Source organism: Gopherus flavomarginatus, chromosome 10, assembly GCF_025201925.1.
Source record: "Gopherus flavomarginatus isolate rGopFla2 chromosome 10, rGopFla2.mat.asm, whole genome shotgun sequence".
NCBI classification, from domain to species: Eukaryota; Metazoa; Chordata; order Testudines; family Testudinidae; genus Gopherus; species Gopherus flavomarginatus.
Window position 1 is genome coordinate 73,491,098 of NC_066626.1, and position 24,049 is coordinate 73,515,146.

At 42.9% G+C, this 24,049-nt stretch overlaps 1 protein-coding gene across 2 annotated transcripts in view; it reads left to right on the forward strand.

The window, feature by feature from the left end:
• TFCP2L1 (transcription factor CP2 like 1) overlaps positions 1 to 21,929 on the forward strand; it is a 50,978-nt gene extending 29,049 nt beyond the window's left edge. For both annotated transcript variants that reach the window (XM_050917096.1, XM_050917097.1), the window contains 12 exons: positions 113 to 218; positions 486 to 592; positions 1,268 to 1,420; positions 2,631 to 2,741; positions 4,545 to 4,636; positions 6,154 to 6,202; positions 6,300 to 6,393; positions 8,150 to 8,240; positions 9,821 to 9,921; positions 11,152 to 11,294; positions 13,726 to 13,777; positions 14,721 to 21,929. In XM_050917096.1, the coding sequence (XP_050773053.1) occupies positions 113 to 218; positions 486 to 592; positions 1,268 to 1,420; positions 2,631 to 2,741; positions 4,545 to 4,636; positions 6,154 to 6,202; positions 6,300 to 6,393; positions 8,150 to 8,240; positions 9,821 to 9,921; positions 11,152 to 11,294; positions 13,726 to 13,777; positions 14,721 to 14,758 (1,137 nt within the window). In that variant the 3' untranslated portion in view covers positions 14,759 to 21,929. The remainder of the gene's footprint in view (positions 1 to 112; positions 219 to 485; positions 593 to 1,267; positions 1,421 to 2,630; positions 2,742 to 4,544; positions 4,637 to 6,153; positions 6,203 to 6,299; positions 6,394 to 8,149; positions 8,241 to 9,820; positions 9,922 to 11,151; positions 11,295 to 13,725; positions 13,778 to 14,720) is intronic.
• Positions 21,930 to 24,049: the final 2,120 nt, after the last annotated feature.

Consider the following 24,049-nt stretch of genomic DNA (forward strand, 5'->3'; position numbering starts at 1 on the left):
TGGAGGAGGAACAGATAGATCAGACCCCCATCTCTGACAGTGGGAAACCAAAATCATCTCCAGAAAAGGGCTTCTGGCTCCCCTAATTCATCTTGCTCTCCTCTCTTAACAGAGCATCCTTCGGGTGGTTTTCCATGATCGGCGTCTGCAATACACAGAACACCAGCAGCTGGAGGGCTGGAGATGGAGTCGGCCTGGGGACCGCATCCTTGATATAGGTGAGATTATTTCATTATGGTTCCCATAAAGTGTCTTGGAGCTGGCTGTGAGCTGAGTGAAGGATTTTTCAGAGTTTGCTTTTTTAGAAAAATTGTAATGGTGTGTGCATGTGCAGGGAGGGATGAAAGAAACCACAGCTGCATTGGTTTAAACTGGATACCTCGTTGGTTGTCTTGGCTTTTCAAATGAGTCTCATAACTGTATGAAAACTTGGTTTGTTGTCTTCAATTTAATATTTTTAAAATTTTAGGGGTTTTCTTCTACAGATATCCCACTGTCAGTCGGTATCTTGGATCCCAGGACCAGCCCGACCCAGCTAAACACTGTTGAATTTCTGTGGGATCCATCCAAAAGAGCATCTGCATTCATTCAGGTAAGGAATGAACGGATTTGCGGGCAGTAAATGGAATGGTATGATGCAATAAGGATACTTTTTCAGTCTCTGTGTATCTGAGGTGTGGGAAGGAAATATACTAAGGAAAATACCTGTGCTCCATCGATGAGTGTGTGCATTGATGTCCTATTTATAGGATACTCACGTGTGCCAATTTAGCTTTTGGGGGTGGGGCTGTATCTTCTATTCTTAACACATAGCACAGGCCCTGTTGTAGGTAGAATGATCTTGTATGTCTCTTTAAATATCCACTCTCCTCTTAAAGATGGGTTTCATTTATTGGGGCAGGGGGAAGGCATAAACTCTAGTTCTGCAAACACCGCATATGGCTCAGTGTCTGCAAAATCTCAGACTTCATGGGGCTTTCCCACCCTTAATATTAAGGTTTTTTTTTTTTAATCTGTATATATGCAACGCAAGGCTAAAGCCTGCTTTTCTATATGTTCAGTTTTCCTCCAGGCTGCTTGTCCTGTCGCTCTTCTGAACTCTATTTCGTTCTGAACTCTTTCTACGTTTCCTCCATAACATAGAGATGGGCCGGAACTAAACTTGAAAACCCCACTTGCATATACCCCTGAACTTGGGGGCTTGAAATTCAGATCTTTTGCAACATTGAGCCATCTCTAGTTATAATGACAGTTTCTGTTTTGCCAGGTACATTGTATCAGCACAGAATTTACACCAAGGAAACATGGTGGAGAGAAAGGGGTGCCCTTCAGGATACAAATCGACACATTTAAACAGAATGAGAATGGCGAATATACCGAACACTTGCATTCTGCAAGCTGCCAGATCAAAGTGTTCAAGGTATGGGCTAGTTCAGTTTTTCCCAAATTCTCTCTGGAGTTTGAGACCCGGGGAATGTTGCTCTTGCTGCGTACAAAATTTAAAAAATGTTTGTTAGTATTTCAGGCATTACAATTAAAGCAAAAGAATAAAGGTATTAAACAGGTGGCGCTTGTACTCTTATCAGTAGTACCCGTTATGGAAAAGGCACAACATCCTAGCACATCTAGCAACAGAGATCTCAAAGTGCACTGCACAGCTAGCTACATTCAGTGGACCGGCTTCATGCACTCAGACCGAGGTCTGCCCAGATCTCAGTCCTCTCTGTTATCTGGATTTTTAAACAATCAGCTCTGCTTGGAGGGGATAACAGCACCTTGGGAAGGCACCAATGCACAGAATAGAGCTCTCTTATCAGAGTCTCTTCAACCATAAAAGATATTGCTCATTGAGTCACCCATAGTGGGAAAGAGTTAGCCATAGAGAGTGCGTATATTCTACCTGTTCCAGTCCTGGCACTTGGTAACTTCTGTCACTGCCTGTTAAGATACCAAAGCCAACCTTTGCTCTATTACATTTTGTATAAGTCCAGAGTATTTTCAGTGGCATGATCTGGATTTGCACCCATAGAGCTGAGAGCAGAATCTGGCTCCTTTTTTTGTTTTTAATTAGCTTTTCCTGAGTAACGGAGGAGAATAACGACTCCCTAGACTTCTCTCAGATAAGATCTCGAGAAGGGCCTTAAATGTTGCAAGTAGTTCTCCTCTATGCCATACAATGGAGAGAAAGATGGGCAGTCTAGTTCTCGGTCTCTGTTCATGTTTGAAGCTTTTTGGCAAACCTGGAATGAGCAGGTACTCTAATCCATTTCAGGCCTGGTGTTCAGGGTTTTGGTTAGATCCGAATCTAAACTTCTCCATAGACTGGTAGGGGGCATGGGGACTGGATATGGTAATCCACTCCGACCCCTCTAGTTTTCATAACATCTACAGTCCCTGGAGAAATAACACAGGTGTTCATTGAAGTGTGTTCCTCCATCAGAGATTCAGGCTCTAAAATAGTATCAAATCCTGTGAAAGCATACAGCTTGTGTAGCACTCGGCATATTTAGGAAATGCTACAGACATGGCAATATTAACAAAGGATGTTGTAGATACAGTAGAAGGTTTTTCTATGAACTGCTGCTCAGAAAACAGAGGCATTGTCCTGCTCTTGTGCTCTGTGCTTATAGCCTAAGGGAGCTGACAGAAAGCAGAAAACGGACAGAGAGAAAATGGAGAAGAAGACTGCCCAAGAGAAGGAGAAATACCAGCCCTCCTATGATACGACCATTCTCACAGAGGTAAGATGCTTCAGTCACATACAGCATGCTGGTTTAATATGTCGGGCCACACACTTAAAATGACAAAAGAAATGACTTCTGCACTGGATTGAATTAGTTTGTGGGGATCCATTTGGCAAGGTCTCATTGAGACGGAGAGCTTAATGAAACTCTATAAAACGGATTAGACTTTTCATAAAAAGCTATATTAGAAGGAACTAAAGTTTATAAGGAATATTGGACCCTTATGCTCCAGAGCATAAACCAGCCATTTACTGGGTTAAGGAGCAATTGTCTATCACTTCCCACCATCCCTGAACTGTCCCCTCCAAATAAGTGTCCCATACATGTGGCTTACGCTTTCCTCTGAGCCATCTGGTACTGGGTGGAGTCAAAGACAGGGTGCTGGAAAAGATCGTCAGATCCACTTGGCAATTTCCTTTCCTTCATGGATGTCCTTTAGAACAAGCCATTATGGTGAGCTGGGTCTTTGCTAGCTTCACTCTACAATGGGCTCATGTTCAAAGAATGTTTTGTGTGTGATATGAGTCATATGAGATCTACATTTTCTTTTTTTAACATCATGATTACACTGTGCTCTAAAGGTTGTGCATAACCCATGTTGGGCTGAAGAAGCGCCAGCCAAGGGCACCTTTATAATCTGTTTAGGAGTCAGGTACCACTTTCCTTATGGGAATGTTCTAGAGGCTGGCATTTTAGTCCTGGAACTGCCACTGATGGGAAGATCTAGTTTTTTATTTAAACAGTGTCTCACTGGAACACCTTAAGATGATTTGATTTTCTTTTTGCTTGTTTTAAATAAGCTCTCCCCATTCCCTAAGAGAACAGTTTTTGGTCTATAAATTACTTGGAATAATTAGACACCATATAATTTGACCTATAATCTAGTAGTCTTTGCTAGCAAGACCCTGCTCTGCAAAGAGACCTAATCCTACAGCATGGGCAGATACAGAGCTCTTGCTGTTAGTACTAGTGCACTTTAACACATTGAATCAGGAAATCATCTAGCCCTGGTTGCCAACGAGTTAAATATTTGCTTAAAGCTGTATTTGTGGAGGTGAATGCCACAGATTGTCTCCTGCTTTATCACTGCAAACAGGGACACTGCCTAGTATAGTCATGGGCTCATAACAGGTTGACTACAGGGCCAGATTCCTTTTGTTGTTCTGGATTTACATCATTGTAACCAACTCCATTGGCTTCAGTAGAGTTACTTTGGATTTACACCAGTGCAACTGAGTGTGGAATCAGGCCTATGTTTGCAATGGTTTTTGGTAGCCTTTTGTGTGTCTGCCTTAGGTTTTCCTATAGAACTGTATTTATAAACTTGACTTCCTTTGATACTGCATGGACCAGGCCAAATTATGCTCTCACGTTGGTATAAACCTGAGGTAACTCCACAGATGTGCCTGTAGCTCATATAATTAGTCATTCTAGTCTGGAGTTACTTGGGATTTATAACTGAGACCAGAATCTGGCAGCCGGGATATTTCTGTATTGTGGGCCAAATCCTGCCTTCAATGAGAATTGATTTATTGGTGTTGCCCAGATGTAAGGAAGAGCACAGTTCAGCTCAGTGTTGGTTTGGGACAGGCTTTCTGAAAAGGAATATATGGAGAAAGCACAACTAGAACCAATTTGGTACCGCCTCAGTGCTCTTTCAATGTAGAGTACAGATCCCTGGGCCTGCTCCTCCTTTCAGCAGGGGTCACTTGCTGACCATAATAGAGTGACAGTGCCCCCTATTTCCAATTGGATGAAAGCCTGCTTTGCTCAGTGTCCCCATTGGGTTTGTTTTGACAGTGTTCTCCATGGCCAGATTTGCCTTATCAAGTGAACAATGCTCCGTCTCCAAGCTACAACAGTTCTCCAAACAGCTTCAGCCTTGGAGATGGGTATGTAACAAATGCTTTCTCTTCTCACTTGGTGTGTAGTGTGTGTGCGTGCATTGGTTTGATACCGTATAATAGATCAAGAACCAGCTTAGCCTGGCACTTGAGCGGGAGCTCAGTGCTTATTCCAGCTTTAAAGTCCACTCTTCTCACAAGAATTCCTGGAAGGAACGGGCTGCATTTCCCACTTCCTTGCAGTTTAATGGTCTGATTACACATTCCTGATCTGTGTGCTGTATCGGGAAGGGAAAGGAATAATATTTTACACTGAGACACTGTGTGGGATGGTCAGTGAAAGTTCTGCTCTGTACATCAGTGAGGGCAGTGTTGGGTCTTAAGTGTTTATAACGGATATCTGTGTTCTCACTTTAAATTTAATGTATGTAAACAGGCTTGATATCTCGCTCTGCACTGACAGACTTGGCCTGTGAGGGAGGGGAAAATATTCAGATTGCAAAAATAGACACTAGCATGCTAGCTGATAACTCTTCTGAGTGCCCGCTTCTATTCAAAGGTAAATAATTAGCTCTATAGGCAAATCTTTAGCATTTTTTTAAGGCCCAGTCCACCCTGGAGGATAAAACATGTTTGCTTGAAACATGGTTTAAACCAGTTTGGGCTAACACTGTTCAAATACAGTTTGCCCTGTTTAAAATAATAACACCGGGGTCAAATCATGGGGTCCTTCTTTACTCCGTTTTTGTGCAGGCAAACTCCTGTGAACATCCCTGGGAGTTTCATGGCTTGGCCCAGGGATGGTTAAATATTTGTGCCCAGCCTGCATTGGCAGGTCAGACCCTCTTAGCATGAATGGTTTGAGGATAGACACTTGCCCAGCTGAAAAGTTTGAACTCAATGTGGTAAGCACAGTTTTCCTCCGAGTATGTGGGAGACCTGAAAGTACACTCACAGTTGCTGTGATGTGTTTTGGTTCAGGACCGAGCTTAAGGGGCCTGATCACGCCCTCCGTTGCACCTCTGCAAACTCCAGTGAAGCCAATGGGAGTGCATGTGTGCAACTGATGATATGTCCAGGGTCAAGGTTAGCTTTATTCTGTAAATGTAACAGTGATGAGTAACCATGATTGCTTTCTGCAACCTGCTGAAGATTAATTCCATGGTGGTAGTAGGATTATTAAATCTGATGGACTTCTCTTCCCTTCACTTTCCTCCACCACTTTTCCTTGGCGCACATTCCTCTCAAGGAGTTAATGCAAGATCTTGGGGAGAGGGATTAGAAGGCATTAACTTTTTCTCCCACAAAGTGTGCTTGCTTTCCATCCAGATGGATTTGTAAAGGAACACAAAGGGACAATGTCAATGGAAGTTTACTTGCAGAATTTTGCCCAGACTGATTTAAAAAATAACTGATCCAATCACGGGAAAAAATGTCAACTTGACATAATTCTTGACAGTCAAGACAAGGGGTTGGGGTGGGGGTGGGGAAAGACAACCAACAATTTTCATTGTCAATTTTAAAATAACGTTTTTTTTCTCTCCCTGCTTTATACAATTTTTTAGCAACAGTTCTCCAACCCACCAAGTGGAGCTCCTGCCTCCCAGCAACGATGTAAGTATTTGAGATCATGTTAATGTGGTGCTTTTCTTTTTTTAGGACACTGCTGAACAGTTCATTTCAAGACCCTCTTATTCTTTTTGCAATGTAGCACCTCCTTCCCTCTGCTTCCATTCAAGATGTCCAGCAGTGGCTTCATCATAATAGGTTTTCTCCATTCTGTAGACTCTTCTCAAGTTTCTCGGGTGAGTTTAAGTGGTCCGTATTTTTGGTTCTTTTTTTTTTCCTGGTACACGTATGGATCATTCTTTGGAGGTTGGTAGTGTTTGTCAAAGAAAACGGTGAGCTGGGGTTTGGAGGAATCTCTTAAAGATTGGTAAGGATTTCCAAAACTGGATACCTAAAGTTAAGTTCCTAAGTCCCTATATAATCTTAATAGGAGCTGCTTAAAAAATCAGCTCTTGTGTGAACTGGGCCACTCATTTCGGTGCCAAAATATGGGCTTTGAAGTCTAATTTTGGCCAACTTGGTTTTGAAAATCTTGGTCACTGAAATTCTACTCTCTCTCATTGGTGCATGAAATGTGCATGGGTTGTTCCAATTAAGCTAACTTTCATCATGCTTTCGAGGAAGGAACTGACCATGAGTATCTTAAAGGTACATACTAGGAGGTGACACACTTTTCAGCATTTTGAAGGCTGAGCTTATTGGACACATCGGGGCTCCTTGCATCCCTCTGTCTCCCCACCTAGAAGCTCCTTGTGTGGCAACCTCTCAACTCCTGTTTCAGGGACTCTCTGCAACTTCTCTCCCCATCTCCCTTCCTCCCCGCCGACAGGGGTACTGTGTGCCTCCCATTTTCTCTCTCTCATATGAGGGTCACCCTCTTCTCTCTCCCACACCCCTTATACTAGCAGCTCTGTGTGCACCTCTATTCGAACCTTACCTCCAATATGAGGGGCTCTGTGTGCCTCCCGTGCAATCCTCCATTCTCCCCCCACGTGCCACTGCCTGTGTGTACACCCCATTTCTCCCCTTCCCCACCATTGCTAATCTGGGAGATAAAACCATTCAGTTTGTCAAGGTGTCGGAGTCAAACTCTATTAGGAAGCTGGGGAGAGATTGGGAATTGTTATGCTGGATGGTATTAATGGGTGCCATCAACCCAATGTTTGATCTAGAGATAATTGCAGAGGTGCTTGAAGTTGTGGCTGTGATAATCAGAAGGCAGGGGCTCCATGTGTCCCCCATTTTCCCCAAAATCAATAGGGAAAATCCAATATCCATTGTTGCTTAGTACTTTCTCCAGGGAGACACAGTAGGTGAGGTGCAATCTCTCTTATTGGACCAACTTTGGTTGGTGAGAGAGACAAGTTGTCTCTCTCACCAACCGAAGTTGGTTCTATAAGAGAGATTATATCTCACCCACCATTTCTTTCCAATATCCTGGGACTGACATGGCCCCAACAACGCTGAATAGCATGTTCTCTGAAACATTGAAATTGGTCAGATGAGGCATTCAAAAGTTATGTTGTAGACAGAGAAACAGAGATGTCATCAAGTTGAGTTTAAGGCCTCTACAATCTTGGTCAACAAGACATTTTAAAATGTCCCCGTGCAGCAGGAAAGTGAAGTCTTCTACTCATGACCAGCCCTAGCCATCTAGGGCAGCACGGGTTGCATGGTCATTTTTTGTTTTGTGTTACTCCATTAAAAGCACATTGAGGTGTGTAGTCAAAAGCAGATTTTGGTCCACTGACCAGGAACTCAGTCTAGCTTGTACATGTGGCAGTTAAAAGCACTTCCTCTGGACCACTACTCGTTATTCGCCATTCTGTGGACTAGCAGAAAATCTGTTGTGAAGGGATCAATTGCAGTGCACACCCTGGGAATGTTACTGTTCATCCAGCATCTCTTAACAGGTCCAGCTGTACATGTTTCTGATTATTTGGAAGCTCTTTTGTTTTGTTTAACCTCTAAAAATAACCTCGAAATGTCTAGGTGCTGACTTACTGAAGATGTCCAAAGAAGATTTTGTTCAGATCTGTGGGCCTGCTGATGGAATTCGGCTCTTCAATGCAATCAAAGGAAGGTTTGTACCTATCTCTTCCAGATACTACTATTGCAGCACCCATTGGTGCTTCCAGTGTTAACTCAGTGTCTCTGGTTGCAGCGCCTCTGTAAAGTCCTCGAAGTAGGTCTCCTTCAAGTCTGGTTGGCTCAGGGGGTTGACAGTGGGCTATTCACCCTAAGGTATGGGTTTGAATACTGCCTAGGTCAGAGATGAGTGAAAAGTCATTAGCATAATGTGGTTCTTCAGTGGTCTGTTTGGAATCAGTTAGTGGTCTCAATTTGCTTCCCAGCAGAGACATGTTGACATCCCATCTGGTACCTGTGTTGCCTGTATCAGCAGAAACCAAGGTTTAATGGACTAAAAAGACTGAGCCCACAAATGCCTCCTAACCCTCATCAGGAGGCATTGGCTACACTTGCTAACCAGCTGGGCTGGGTTCAAATCAGTGAGGGCTTTAGCCGTCTGTGTACTAAGGGCCTCTTGTGTGGCACTGAGCACCCTCAATCTTATTTGCTTCATAGGAGTCGAGGCTGCTCAGCATCAATTCCATCATCTCCCAGGGCTGGGAAGCTTCTGTTACCAAATCTCCTGGTGCATCTCCTCTCCCACAACGCTAATGTCAAGATTCCCCTTAACTGCTTATTTATGTTCTACCCAGATGTGGGCAAACTATGGCCCACGGGCCACATCCGGCCCATAGGACTGTCCTGCCTGGCCCTCAAGCTTCCAGCCAGGGACCCTAGTCCCCGGCCCCTCCTCCACTGTCCCCCCCTCCCCCGCAGCCAGGCTGCGCTCTGGCCCACAGCTCCCACTGGGCAGCATGGGGAGCACAGCTGGCTTCGGCCGGGTGTTGTGGCTGTGAGCTCCTGCTGCTGGTAAGGGGGCAGGGAGCGGGCGGGGGGTTGGGTAAGGGAGCAGTCAGGGAGGAGGGGGCTGTTGGAGGGGTGGAGGTTCCGGGGGCGGTGGTCAGGGGATGGGGAACAGGGAGGGTTGGGAGTCAGAGTCTCATGGGGCGCCTGTTGGGGGGGGCGGGGATGTGGATATGGGTTGGGAGGGTAGTCAGGGGACAGAGATCGGGGGGCTGGATAAGGGGGTGGGATCCCAGGGGACAGTTAGGGGTGGGGGGGTCCTGGGAGGGGGTGGTCAGGGGCGAGGAGCAGAGGGTGGTTGGATAGGGGGTGGGAATCCCGGGGGGGGCTGTCAGGGGGTGAGGGTGTGGATAGAGGTTGGGGCAGTCAGGGGACAGGGAGCAGGAGGGTGGATAGAGGGTGGGGGTCCTGGGAGGGGATGGTTAGGAGACAAGGAGCAGGGGGGAGACTTGGATGGGTTGGGGATTCTGAGGGGAGCAGTCAAAGGGCGGGAAGTGGGAGGAGGTGGATAGGGGGCAGGGGCCAGGCTGTTTGGGGATGCAAAGCCTTCCCTACTTGGCCCACCATACAGTTGCGCAACCCCGAGGTGGCCCTCAGGCCAAAAAGTTTGCCCACCTCTGTTCTACCTAAATGAGTCCACAACAGCTGTTCCAGTGCATTGTGGACCAGTTCACACCAACAACACAGTCTAATAATAAAGAATTTTTGCTTTTGTTTTTAAACCCATAGAAACGTAAGGCCTAAAATGACAATTTATGTCTGTCAAGAACCAGAGCAGAACAGGTCTCATCTGCACCAAAAACGAGAGAATGGAGATGGTAATCTGTGTGGTAAGTTTCCTGACCTCTGCTCCCATATGTGCTAGTCTGAGATGCATTGGTTCTAAGCTCCACGTATGACTGCTTCATGTCTGAAGAGGTAACAGTGGTTCACGCCAACTGTAACTCTGCTGAGTTGGCTTCAGCTCCACCAGGGCATAGAGCACAGACAGCATCCTGCCTGCCACAGGGATGCAACTTGTGCTGACTTGAGGGTTATTCAGGAAAGACAGGTGATGTTTGCACTGCCACCCTCCCTTAAGGGAGCCATCAACACAGGGCAGTTTTAATTTCTGCCCTTGGCTCCACAATAGCCCCTCCAATAGAATGCCACTGAGGAGACCAATTGAATCTGCATCCTTTCCCAGCCGTTCCTGGCCATGCCCTCTCTCAAGCCGGCCCTGCCCACTTCAGGGGTTCTCCTTGGCCCCCTTCAAGCCCTTTGATGGAAAGGAGATTGTGGCACCTTTACCCTTTTTAAAAATCAGCATTGTCAAACATTATCACCCATTGGTACCTGACTTACTGCAGTTATCACCTCGCATGTAAAATAGGAAGCAAATGATAACACCATATAGGAGATGACTAAAGTACAATGGTTGCCATTAAAAAGTCATCAACTGTTTCAGTTAATAGAATTTGAAGAACAGATGCAAGACTCTTCCCTTTTGAGAATGGAATATGCAGAAATGCCAGAGGGTAGTGGGCCGTGGAGGATAGGTCACAGGATTGGGCATCAGGAGATCCAGGTTCTGTTCTGGGTTTTGCTTTGAGATCTATGCATGCAAAAAACTACACATGTGCTAGGTTTTTTTCTTGAAGGAGTTTCTACATTAACATCTTCCTGTAGCTCAAACTAATTCTCTTTCAGATGTATCCAAAGTGCCAAAATGGGGTCAGCAGAATCACACGATTCTCTAAGAAAATCAACTGCCACTCATACAAAGCGTGTTTCATTTAGTGTCTGGCGATGTGTGGTTTTATTGGCAGTTTGAGTCTTTCTGCAGGCAAACCTGGGCCAAAACTTATCTAGATTTTGCTTGCCTTCTTACATGCAGAGAAATAAATATTAGCCATTTTGGGGCAGATCCTTAGCTGGTGTAAATTGGCACTACTTCAAAGGCGCTATGCTAACTTACACCAGCTCCAGATCTAGCGCTTGATCTTTTATATCCAGTTCATTCATTGAAGTCAAGTTTTTTGGGTGTATGTATAAAGGCTTCTTTCCCTTAATTATTGCAGTATATCATGCAGTCTTCTTGGAAGAGCTGACAACCCTGGAATTAATTGAGAAGATTGCAAACTTGTATAGCATTTCCCCACAGCAGATAAATCGGATCTATCGACAAGGACCTACAGGGATCCATGTATTAGTGAGCAATGAGGTAAGGGGCTAAAGCAAACACATCTGGTATGAAGTATCAGAGTTCAAGACAGCTGCCTGACTTTCTTTTGTTATAGTTAGGCTGACCTTTAAAACTATGCAAGAGTCTCCAAGGGAACTAGTCAAGATTACTAAGCCTGAAAAATTTTGTTTAACTATCACACTTGTCCAAAATATTTTTGAGTCTTAAATCAAAGAATTCAGCCATACAACTCTTAAGGAGAACAAAAGAGAGAACTTCCTTTTAAGTGATATTTGCTGTAGCATGAAATATATCTTAATTCTAATGAATTAGTGAATTTCAAAAGTGGTAACTTTTTTGGGTACCGGATCTGAAACTCAGGCCCTTTAAGGTTGGACTCCTGGAAATCACTTGCCAGTCACTTAGCCAATGGCTGGAGACATTGAGCCAAAGCCATTGCTTGCTAGGTGTATGTAACAATGTCTGAATTCTTGGTAGTTCCCTGTTTACACAAGCATTTCATTTGGTCTGTTCCATTTTGCATGTTAATAGTGAATTGCCTCACTCTTCTTTTTCTCTAAATGACTTACTCTTTTCATGCTCCAGAATCACTTAGGGAGCTTCATTTAGATGGACTGGCACTACACCTGAAAGGAACGTTGTTAAAGCAAATGAAGCAGAGAGTGGGACTCAAGTGGGGCCTAAATTTAAGCCTGTAATGCTTACTCTGAAAGTCTCCTTGCCATTTCACCCTGATTAAATCAGAAACCTTCAGCGTTTAATAAGCATGAAGTGCTTTAAGGCAACCTGTGAGGGAGGGAGTTGCCTCAACTACCTCTGGTGTAAGGGGCCTTAATTAAATACTTAAGTTACTTATTAACAATATCTATTACTTTATTTTTGGTCTTTTGTGCTCTAGTGGCAGAGAGGCACAAGTGATGCAAAGGAGAGGCACTGAGTTAATGTACTTCATGCATCATTAGGTGCACACACACCCCCAGTGCAGTGGAGTCCAATTTGGGGAGGAGGGGAAGAGAGAGAGTAGGGGAGTTAGCTTAGCCTGAGGGGAACCATAGGTGGAAAGGGAGCTTAGCATGAGAACTTCAAGAGAATGGAAGTGGAATTGCTCTGCTTGCCCTGGGGGTCAAGTTTAAACAGGTAGGGGCCAGATTTTCAAGTGCTCAGTACACAATGGGAGCTAAACTTTCAAAATAGCTCAAAAAGTTGGGCACTTAACTGCCTTCCAAGCTCTGGGCCTCAGCTCCCCTTGTAACACTTTCAGCGAGTTTTCCAGAAGAGCTCATAACTCTGTGCCCAACCTGATCAGTTATTTGGGGATTTAAATGGAAACTGGACTTTTCTTTAAAATCTGATTACTTCTCATGAGTAACTAGCTCTGCTTAGGTTAGCTACTAACTGTACCAGCAGAGATCTCACTCTTTTTTCTCTTTGAGTTTCTCATATGATTTTGGTTAAGGTGTATGTGTATTGTCTACTTGCAGAGAGGAAGAAACAGGCAAATGTTACGTGTAAACAAAATAATCAGATGTATGCTGTCAAGCTTATTTTATTTAAGGACATTAATGATATTCTGTATGTACAGGAAGGACTCCATTTTTCCTTTTTTTAGGAGCAAACGTCTTCTCATATTCAAAAGAATGAAATGATGGCAATGATCTACTCTTAACTGGTCGACGTCCTTTTGATTGGACAAATATTTCACTAGTAAATCTGTTAGTAGACTTCAAAAGAAGGGACCATATCTCAGCAATTGTTAATCGGCATAGTTCTGCTGATATCAATGGAACTACACCAACTTAGGACATGATCCATGACTTTTAACTTCCTTACAGTAAGATCTGTGGCCCTTGTCAAGCCTTGTCGACTTCAAAGAGTGTTTGCCACTGACTTTGGTGCAAGATCAGGCCTTGTTGGAGAGGAAGAATAGTCTCCCCAAGGAAGTTATAGAAGCCCCGGTGCTTGGGACACTTAAAAATAGGCTGGTGAAAAACTAGTAAATGTATAATAAGCCTGCATTACGATCCTGACCCCAGCTGATGTCAATTGGCCTAAACCTGTTGAAGTCAATGGAGGTGGGCCAGTTTGAGGGCCAGACACTCACCCAATCTAGAGTGGGGATGCACTGGGTGACTTGATGTAGCAGGAAAAAATGAATTTGTGTGGTAATCTTTGGACTCGATCCTGCAAATGCGGACCACTATAGATCTGATCCAAAAAAACACTTAAGCATGACTTAGTCCCATTGACTTTAATGGACTACCCGTGTATTCAATTGCTTTGCTGTATTGGGGCAAAATGCTCTGTACTTCATAAGATCAGATGCTCAGCTGATTGACCTTCCTTTTAAAAGTTATATTAGCATTGAATTAAAACTTGTTGTGCTCAAAATGTTAAGACATCAACTGTTATGAAGAATTTTTGTTCTTTCTTTTTTCCCCCTGCCATTCAGATGGTGCAAAACTTCCAGGATGAGTCTTGTTTTGTTATCAGCACATTAAAAGGTATGCTATTCTGATGCTACTTACTGTTTTATACTATTGGTTTCAACTGCCCAAGAACTTCAGGGAAAAAATAGGGGGGAAAATTAAGAAATAGAAAGGTGGAATATGGCAGATATAAATAACCAAAAGTTCTGTAAATGAAACTTTGGTTTCCCTTGTTGACCATGTAAATTTAAGTAATATGTAGCAAATAACACTGCAAAAGTCAAATGCATTGATTGACTAAAATCTCTCATCCACACTTAAATCCATATTCTGATAAGCCTACACATAACTGAGGTGTAAAGTAATTATTCCTCTTAATGAAGGATTTTATTTTATGAACAACCACTGTATCCTCCGAGATAAGAATCTGAAAGTGAATATACAGGTAAATGAATCCGCAGAGTAGCTTCTTCATGAAGCGTTTGAAGTCCTAAATCCCTTCTAAGCTATCTGGAAAGGGCTGACTTTTTTTTCTGATTTGCATCTCTAGCATCAAGCAGAACTGCAGTGGTAGCTGAATGCATAAAAATAAATACTAGGGCCAAATTCTGCTCTCCCTTACACCAGTGCAAATCTGAAACTATAAATTCTGCTCTGTTACACTGAATTTAGGTGGATTATAAAGCCACTGAATTCAAAGGCCCAAACCTCAATTGGTGTAAACCATCTTAGCTTCATGGAAGCCAATTTTCAGTAGATGAGGATCTGGCCCATATTCTCTGTTTATACTGGTGCCAATTGGGCATAAACCCATTGACCTCACTACTGTAAATGATCAGAATTTAGCCTTAATCTCCTATTAGAATCATTTTAAAAAATGCTTTTGTTAGAACGCTGAGTATTAATCGTTATTAATCAGTTGTGGTAGCAGAGTGTAAGCTGCATTAGAGGAAAGTCCAAACTTACATTTCTTCATCTTTATCTAAAATAAATTGCAATAATCTTTGCACTATTACAGCTGAAAGCAATGATGGCTACCACATCATTTTAAAATGACCACTCGGCCTAGCAGGACTGTAACAGCCTAAAACTACAATGCCTCACCAAGATTGCTGCAACCCAGACTGGAAGCATGAAGATCCATTTGGATAAAGCGCTCCCATGAACTGCAAAATACCAAAGGTCTTAAGGAAAAAGAAACTTTTGTAGACAAGTGGTTTTCTGAGAATGGAGATGACAATATCTTCAGAGTCTGTATTTTTCTACCCCTTCTCTCCTATTTAGGCTTTTAAGTTGTTGAGGGTCCTGCTTTATTGCTCAGATACATCTGCCTTTTTCTAAAGGGAAATGCAAAATGAAAAGCAATTCTCATGGCTGGAACTGGTTTATCTACAGTGTCTTCTGAGTACTCTTTCATTCAGCACCAGTCTCATCTCAGATGCAAGCTCTTATTCTCTTTCTAGGCAGAGGACTATGGGTGGGATCCACAAACGGGTGTAGGTGTAACAACATTGAGGGTCATAGTGCCTAGAAAATCCCCGGAACAACGCCAGAAGCCACAAAGCCAATTTAGGCACCTCGGCTCCCTGTACAATGAATGGGGCGAGATAAGCACCTTTGACTGTGATCCACAAAGTCAACATGCTGCATGGAGGCACCTATCTTGGCTAGTGATCCACAAACTGGAGGAACACAGGTGCTTGGCTGCTCCTGTGGGACCCAAAACATAACAGCTGGGGTGGGGGGAGAGGAAGGGGAGGAAGACCTCCCTTATCGTTAGCTTGGTGGATAGGGTACTCTCACAGGATGTGGGAGATACTCAGGGCAAGTGTGCCGCCGCCTCCGCATCCTGAGGAGTAGAGAAGTGGAAGATCCCTGTTCGAGATTCTCTCAGGTGAGGTCCCTATCCACCAGGCTATGGAAAATCCTGAGGTGGTGTTCCTTCAGTTTCTCCTGTTGAAGTTGTTCCATTGTTTGTTTAAAGTGGAATCTTTAGATGCCTAAGTCTGCGTTCTGGCCCAATTAATATTTAAGTATCTGCATGCATCCCATCTTGTGTTCCTATAACCAGTCAGTCATGGCTGTTTGTGATTCACACTGCATTGTTCCATCTGTCCTCTTAAACAACCAACCAACACGTTCCTCTCCATCTCAGTGCTCCTGGTGAGCCTTTTGTCCTGCTGCCTTCCCAGTCAATTTGACAACACAGCAGATACTGGGCTAATTTCCATTTTTGGTACCCTGCTAAGCTTTCTCTAGACCTCTTCTCCATCTGTCCCCTCTTTTTTCACTCAGCTGTATGACCTGCTTTCAAAATAAATATATGTAATTTTTGGTAGCTACATCTGTTCCACTGTTGCTATTAGAGGTGAATGTGTATTGTTCCATTTTAGCATGCTGCCCAGAAGGACTTCACATGGATGGAAATATACGCACATACAATCCAATGATTTTTTTTTTTTGGAGGATACAAACAAGGACAAATCAACTTGAGGCAAATGGTTCACACCATGTTATATTTTTTTAGCTTAGAATAGCTTCAGTCAAGTGCATTGTTTTTTGAGAAAGTGCTTTTGAAGTGGTAGACTGACTTTAAAGCTCTTGACAACTTAACTCTGTATTTATTCCATTCAACAAAAGCTTTTGGTAACTGATACTTGCTGTAAGCATTAGGATTTAGTTGTGGTAGCTTCTGTTTTCTACATAAGCTATCTGCTGTAGCAAATGCAATCAAGTATCTGGGTAGCCGTGTTAGTTTATGCAATCAGTTTATTTGAATCTAAGATCAGGTAAGGGGGCATTCAGAATACGTGCTCCTCACAGACATCTGCTGTGTCATTCTTGCTTCCTGTTGGCATACCTGTATCTACCAGTCTCCTTTTCATCTTTATGGGCCTGATCTGGCTCCCATTGATTTCAGTTGAAGCTGGATCAGGTCCTTGTTGCATTTCACTCTTTTTGGTGGCTAATTAGGAAGGCTGATTGAAAATGAGAATTTCTTTCCTGTGGGCAATTGAGACTTTGCCATTTGTTTTTCTGCCCAGAGTTGGTCTGAACAGTTGAAATGCAAAACGTTTCACAGAACGAAAAGTTTCGAAAAACAGCCGTTTTGGAAATGTTGAAACAAATGTTTCAAATTGGAAGTGTCAAAACATTGTCAAAATGAGTTGTAGTTCAAGTGCCTCCTGCTCCACTTCTCCCCTGTGGGCTGGACTCCAGTTCCCATGATGCATTGTGTAGTAGCTTAGCCAGTAGGGGTGGAGTGGGAGGTGTGCGTGGTGGCATAGTGCATTATGGAAGATGTAATGTGGACTGGAGTCCAGCCCACAGAGGAAAATGGGGACGCAGGGCACTCTAGCAAATTGATTGATTAATTTCTAATGGACACACAACAATTATGATTTTTTTCAAATAAATAAAATGGGGGTGGGGGTGGGAAATCAACATTTTCCAATGGAAGGGTTTAACAGAAACTGCCTCTTCGTGCCCCCGCTCAGGCCCCCCACCCTCCCCCAGGAACAGTTACTACAGATATTTCCCAGCCCCCTCTGCTAATTAACATTTCAAATACAGGCCTCGCTCTTGCCCAATTGGCTGCTTTGTATGCTGTACCAGCTGAAACTTTGTGCAGAAAGGTGGCCAAAACTCTGGTTGAATGAATTTTATTCAAATTGCAGCAGGGCACTTTGCTTGTGCCCCTTGTTTCCTGGGTGCGAGATCTGAGCCACGTAGTTCTATCAGTCTGAGTGCTCCACTCCTTTATATGGACCCCTTGATTAAGATGAAGTGTGAAGCTGAGGCAGTGCCACAGAACTTCTCTGGGCACAAGTCAGGGGGCTGGAATGTCTTTGATTTTGAAATGAAAAACACTCTTTCCTGGAGGGGGCAAGGGATGGAAAATTCCTTCTATAAGAGCTCCGCTGTGTAGCCAGGAGGCTACTGCTGCCTACTAGCTGCAGTGGGGCCAAACTGGGGAGAGCATAGGTAAGACATTCATTTGCATGCTGAGGGTCATCCTAAGCTCAGCTCTCATAGAGACAATCATTCTCTGTGCCGTGCACTTGAGACTTTCTCCTGCTCGATAAGGGGGTTTAGGAACTTCTTAGAACTAAAGTCGGGTCTTGCTGGGATGTGGGATCCTAAGCTGTAGTTAAAAGTAGATATGACTTCAGCTAAGAATCTGGAGTTAAGGGGTTAGAACCTACTCCTCTATCTCATCAGAAAGAACCTGAGAATACTTTACAATCAGATTCTTCTGGGACTTGCAAAATCCTTTGCATTACAGTGTGTGAATGTTTGGAAATGAGTGGAGGTGGGAGGAAATGTGTGGTGTTCGGCTAGCGTTGCCAGAAAAGAAATCCAACTTAAAAGGCCCAGAGGTGCCTTGAAAATGTCAGCCAAAATGTTCATGAGCCACTGAAGCTTTAGACTTGTAAGTTCTGCTCTTCTGTATGTGCTTAATGTTATGCACGGACTTCAGTGGCACTACTTCACAGCATCAGGGCCTGTTTTTGAAACTACTGTATTTAACTACCAGTTTAGGCACCTGGCAATTTAATACTGCCCTACATCCTAAGACATTAAATGCATAAATAACAATGTCGAGTGACAAAGTCCTGTAGCACCTTATAGACTAACAGACGTATTGGAGCATAAGCTTTCGTGGGTGAATACCCACTTCGTCAGACGCATGTGACGTCTATAAGGTGCCACAGGAGTTCTTGTCACTTTTTACAGATCCAGACTAAGACGGCTACCCCTCTGATACATGAATGTCAAGAGTCTAACTGGGACCAAGAAATTTAGAGTTGACGTTTCTTGTTCTGTTCTTAACTTACATGTAGCTTCCCTAGTTTTAAAGCACATACTCTGTGTGTTGCATTGTTAGTTTCCTATTGATGAGTGGTGCACAACTTCCACTAATCATGGAGGTGTCAGGTAGCGATTCCATACTTCAGGCTGTGTTCTAAAATGAGAAAAATATTCTAGTTTTTATCTAAGTGTAGGTAGCTAATTGGTGTGAAGTTTCACACTGGGTTAATTTTTATTCTCTTTGAAGTTCCCATATGGTTTCTCTTAATAATTCTAAATTTAAAATTTGGGCTTTGCCTGAATTTTTTCCTTTGCCGTCCTATTTTATATTGTAGAACAATATCTCCTGAAAATGTTGCGTACCTCCCTGAAAATAGTTGAGCAAATCTGAATAGTTTTGTTTTTTTAAAATTACTAATTGGACTTCTCATTTTCAGAAGAAATCCTACTGTCCTAAAGCTCTGGGACCACAGCAGTGCTTAAATACAACACTCTGAGCAGGAGATGGAGAGGCCATAGTTCTGAATTTTCTGGAAAATTTCACTCGTGTTTTTAGAGGGATCATTTATAAAAACTAAATGTAATGCAGATTGGTTTATTACTCTGGTTTATTTTAAAAAACAATTTCCCCATAAGTGTAGGAGATACGGTTACCAAGTAGTAAGAAATTCTGGTCAACTCTGCCCTCATCCTAGTTAGAGGTATGATTATTATTTTTTAAAGCTGAAATACATATATGGGTATTACCCCAATGTGGATGCAGTTATACCAGTATAAAGGTGCCATACACCATTTTAGCTTTGTTCCTTTCTCATACAGGAATAAGCTATACTGGCATAAGCACTCTTAAACCAGTACAATACTAGGGAGGAGTATATTGCTTTAATTGTACTCATATAGTTAGTGATAAAACTTTTTATGTATAGAAATGCCCTAACTTGTGAAGGAATAATTATAGTTCTACTGGGATTACACTGACTCAATGGGACGCTTGGGAGACTGCATTTGTGCAATGAAAACCTATCTGTACAAATCTGTGGAGGTGCATCCTGGCTATAACGGTGCATTTTAAGAACTTCCTGCTGCCCAATTTCAGGGCTACTCGGTTTTTTTCGAACACCTACATAGGCAGGTTATTTAATATAATATGTCCTAAAGGCCATATGGGAGTTTGCATTGACTAAAAAGATCATGCTGCATAATCCGCAGACTGTGCTGTGATGGATGCATAGACTAAAAATCCTTATCAATACACTGCCAGTGCATATAGGGACACTGGTCAGAGCAATATCTTTGGGTCAAATCTAGGCGCATGATACAGGCAAACCTCCCACTGCAGTTGCCTGAGTAAAGACTGAGCAAAGACTTCAGATTTTGTCCTCTTGGCTGTTCTGTATGTGTGCTAAATGTCTAAAGGAAGAAATCTCCACTATGCTCAAATTACTTTGGAATAACCTAGTTTTAATTTATAGCAGATTTGGAATCTATAGAAGTGCCTTAATGTCTGAAACCTGTTACGAGTTTGCCCTCTCTGTTGTGCTTTTAAACCCGAACCAAAGCTCTGCTTCACTCCCTCAGGAGAATGAGATTTCTGTACTATGCCTCTCTTCAGCTTTTCGTCCAGTAGAACTTAGATTCCTGGAGGGTGTAATGAAAACACACACTGTATCCTGAATGGTTGTGGGATCTGCAACAGTCACAATGCAATTTCTGGCTCAGAGCAGGATAGACGGGTGTGAATGAAAGCAATTTGACACCTCCCAGTGTGTTAAGAGGCACGAACGTATTCCCAAAACAGAGCCACAGCAACAGCTGAAATTATTTAATAAATCACCTTATCAACAGGAATACAGGAGTAAGTGTGCTGGGACAATTAGTGCCTAATTGGTGGTGGTTAGAGAAGTCTGAAAAGCACCTAAATATGCATCTATTTAGCTTCTGGAGGAAAAGGTACAAATGTATTGATTTGAATGAGTACCGTCATCTTAAAATGAGACAGTTGCTGTTAGTCAAAATGTAAACTCCACTTGCTGCCCCAGGTACCTACTCCTTGTTATGTTAATTGGCCAGAATTTAAACAGTCTGGGATGTCTCCTGATGCTTTTCAGACTTAGCTCTAGTTGTACTGAGTGGGATCTAACTGGATATAAAATCTCATGTTAAACACATTGACAAATATCTATGGTTGTTTTTTTTTTAAATCTATGGAGGGCAATTTCCTAATCATGTAATAATGTAAACTGTACTGTGTATATTGACATGTATATGAGCTAGGTATTTGCTGTGTCCTTTGGCTTTAGTTGGCATTCTGCTTTGTTTAATTTCTATTCACTATAATGAACTTTGGTTGATCAAGCTTAGAGGCCCAACTGATCTCACTGAGTAGACATTTAAAAGTGTGTAATCATTGCTGTGGTTTGAATTAAGCTTGGTACGCTTGAAATTTGTTGCGTTTCTATGGTATAAACACAGTGCCTTGGTAAAGACAACCATATTTTTACACTAATGCTGTTACTCTATTGTAGCTTCTGGAAGACTGAGTTAAAGGCAGTTTAAAAAATAAATAAATTGGGCAAAGCTTTGAAATAAAAGCCATTCCCTGAGCAGAACAACCACACAGCAACTATGGTAGCTTGGTGATGTATTGCTTAAATGTTTTGTTGCAATTCCAACAATCCTTCAAAGGATGACAGTGCTAGGGGTTTAATTTGACTGTACTTTCAAAGAAATGCTTGCTCAGATTGTAATTATTTTCTTCCTCCTTCAGCTATGAAATGGTTAACTTTCTGTGTAATAAGCCAATACTCATTAATACTTTGCTTAGGTTATGATATTCTGTTTGACAGCACAATGTACTCCGAATGGGGCAAAAGTTGTCTGCTGGGATTGGCATCTTTTACATGGATACATATTAAAAGGCAGACTTGGCGTATATATTTTAATACACCCGTCTGTTTAAAAATGGGTTAAGATGGTGCCTAATTTTCTGTGCATTTCAGATTTGTACCTTTTTTTGGTAATTCCCTAAAATTTTTTCAGCTCTTCCCACTCCACCCCCCAAAGATTTTTCCATTATTTTTAATGGCTTGTATTTCTCTAAATTTAAAGTAATCCTTTATTTTCCCAGTTTGATTGGGGTAGGTGTTTTTCTTTCCAAGGGCTTTTGGAATCCCTTCTCTTCACTGACAATGCAGTCATTGACCAGTAAGCCTATGTGATTAGCAAAGGGCGAATGGAGGTGGGTAGAATGGAGGCTGAGACGTACCAGTTGTGAGTAATACTGCCACACTTCTTGGTTTTTTTGTACGTGAAATAAAAAGCATATTTTGCACTGGCTATTGTACTGTTGTGCAGAAGAAAAGAAATCTGTATCTAGAATCTGTGCTCCAGTCAAAATGCAAATAAACTTGTTTGTAAGAAATGTTTTGCATCTCATGAAATGTATTGTCCTTTAAACTTGGGTTGAGATGGATTGTCCTTTTTGCTGTAGAAGGACATCTTGTGGCTCTATTAACAGACAGCACTATCAGTTTGCCAGGCAAAGGCCTAGATTCATCTCCCTGCCTGAGCTCAGCTCTGTGTAAGGACCAAAGGTTTGATCCTGCTACATCCTCTAGCCCTTCAGTGCTTTCTCTGAGCAGGGCCAAAATGTTTGCAGGATTGAGCCTGGAAGGAGTGGGCAAAGTTGGGTTGGTTACCTTCACTCTTCTGCTATGCTTAGGGTTGCTCCTCTGCTGGGGTGGCTCTAACTTCACCTGGTTGCCAAAAGTCCCTATGGCCCATTCCAGCAGCAGGGAATAACTGGGATATATAGGAAGACTGTGGGCCATGCCACCCTTCCTCTTCCTCTTCCCAGGAGCAACTACATGTCTTCTATGCTGGAGGCTCCTGCAGAAGGCAGTGGTGGTTGTGCAGAGTAGCACATGATGATGGAGTGGGTTTTTTACCCACGAAAGCTTATGCCCTAATAAATCCCTTAGTCTCTAAGATGCCACTGGACTCCATGTTGTTTTTGTGGGTACAGACTAATACAGCTACCCCTCTGATACTTGCATCAGGGAAACTCCCCAGGGGGCCCTGAGAGTGGTTGGATGCCACCTTAAGTAGCTGGAGCCAGTGTCAAGAGGCCACATGGGACAGCCATTAATTTGGTCCTGATGGCCTGGCTCTTTTCTCGCTAAACTATTTAATGCTGATGACTTAATGCTCTGTGTGTTTAAAATGCAGTGACTGAAAGGAGTATCAGGTGCCAAATCCTTGGTTGCACCGCCAAGTCCACCAGCTCCTATTCACTTAGTGAGCTCTAACCTGCAGTGGAGTGTGGGCCTGCACCCTCCACTTTGGAGCTGTTTGAGCAACATTGCAGGTTGGAGTAGCACATGCACAACCAAGTGACTGCCAGACGGATGCCCAACACAGCTCACGAACAGGAGCCACCTCCTGCAAGGTGCTGACTGTCCTCAGTCCATTAAAGATGAGAGGATTGAAGTCCTCCAGAACTGAACTTGAAGGTAGGGAGCTAGAACCCCCCTCAAAGTGCCATCACTATTTGTCAGAGTGCAGGTGTTGGAGAATCACAGTCATGTTAAACTACACTAGGACATTTTGGTTTGTTGCAAACAAAGTTATTTCCTGGGGGCAAGTCTACACTTAATGATACAGTGCAGCAGCTGCAGCACTTCAATGACGACACTAATAGGCCAATGGGAAAGCTGCTCCCGTCAGTGTAGTTACTCCACCTCCCTAGGAGACAGTAGCTATGTTGACAGGAGAAACTCTCCTGTCTACACCAGTGGTTAGGTCGGTCTAACTGCATTACTCGGGGGTGGACTTTTCACACCCTTGAGCAATGTAGTTATACCGATGTAAGTTTATAGCATAGACCTGGCCAGGGAAATAAAGTGAATCTACAATGTAGCGAAATATTCACATCTAATCTGGGTTGAGGAGTGGGAAAATATATACCTCTTTCCTGTAAAAATAATTATAAATACCAAAGTCTTTAACATATCAGTGCTTTCAGCCTGAATGCACAACATTTGAATTCAGTTTTGTTAATCAATAGATGCAATGGCTTTTTCTCAGTCTTGAGAACCTATGCCCTAAAACAGGGGTAAGCAACCTATGGCACGTGTGCCGAAGGCGGCACGGGAGCTGATTTTCAGTGGCACTCACAGTTCCCGGGTCCTGGCCACCAGTCCGGGGGCTCTGCATTTTAATTTAATTTTAAATGAAGCTTCTTAAACATTTTTAAAACCTTATTTACATACAGCAATAGTTTAGTTATATATTATAGACTTATAGAAAGAGACCTTCTAAAAATGTTAATGTATTACCGGCATGTGAAACCTTAAATTAGAGTGAATAAATGAAGACTCGGCATAGCACTTTTGAAAGGTTGCCGACCCCTGTCCTAAAAGATAAGAGTCCAGCAAAGAAAAAGCATTTGTTTCACTTGTAAAGCCATCTCTCATTTGACAGTTCTTATGTGGTGGAACATACTGAAGTGTTGGCAAGAGAGGAGAAACTGAAACT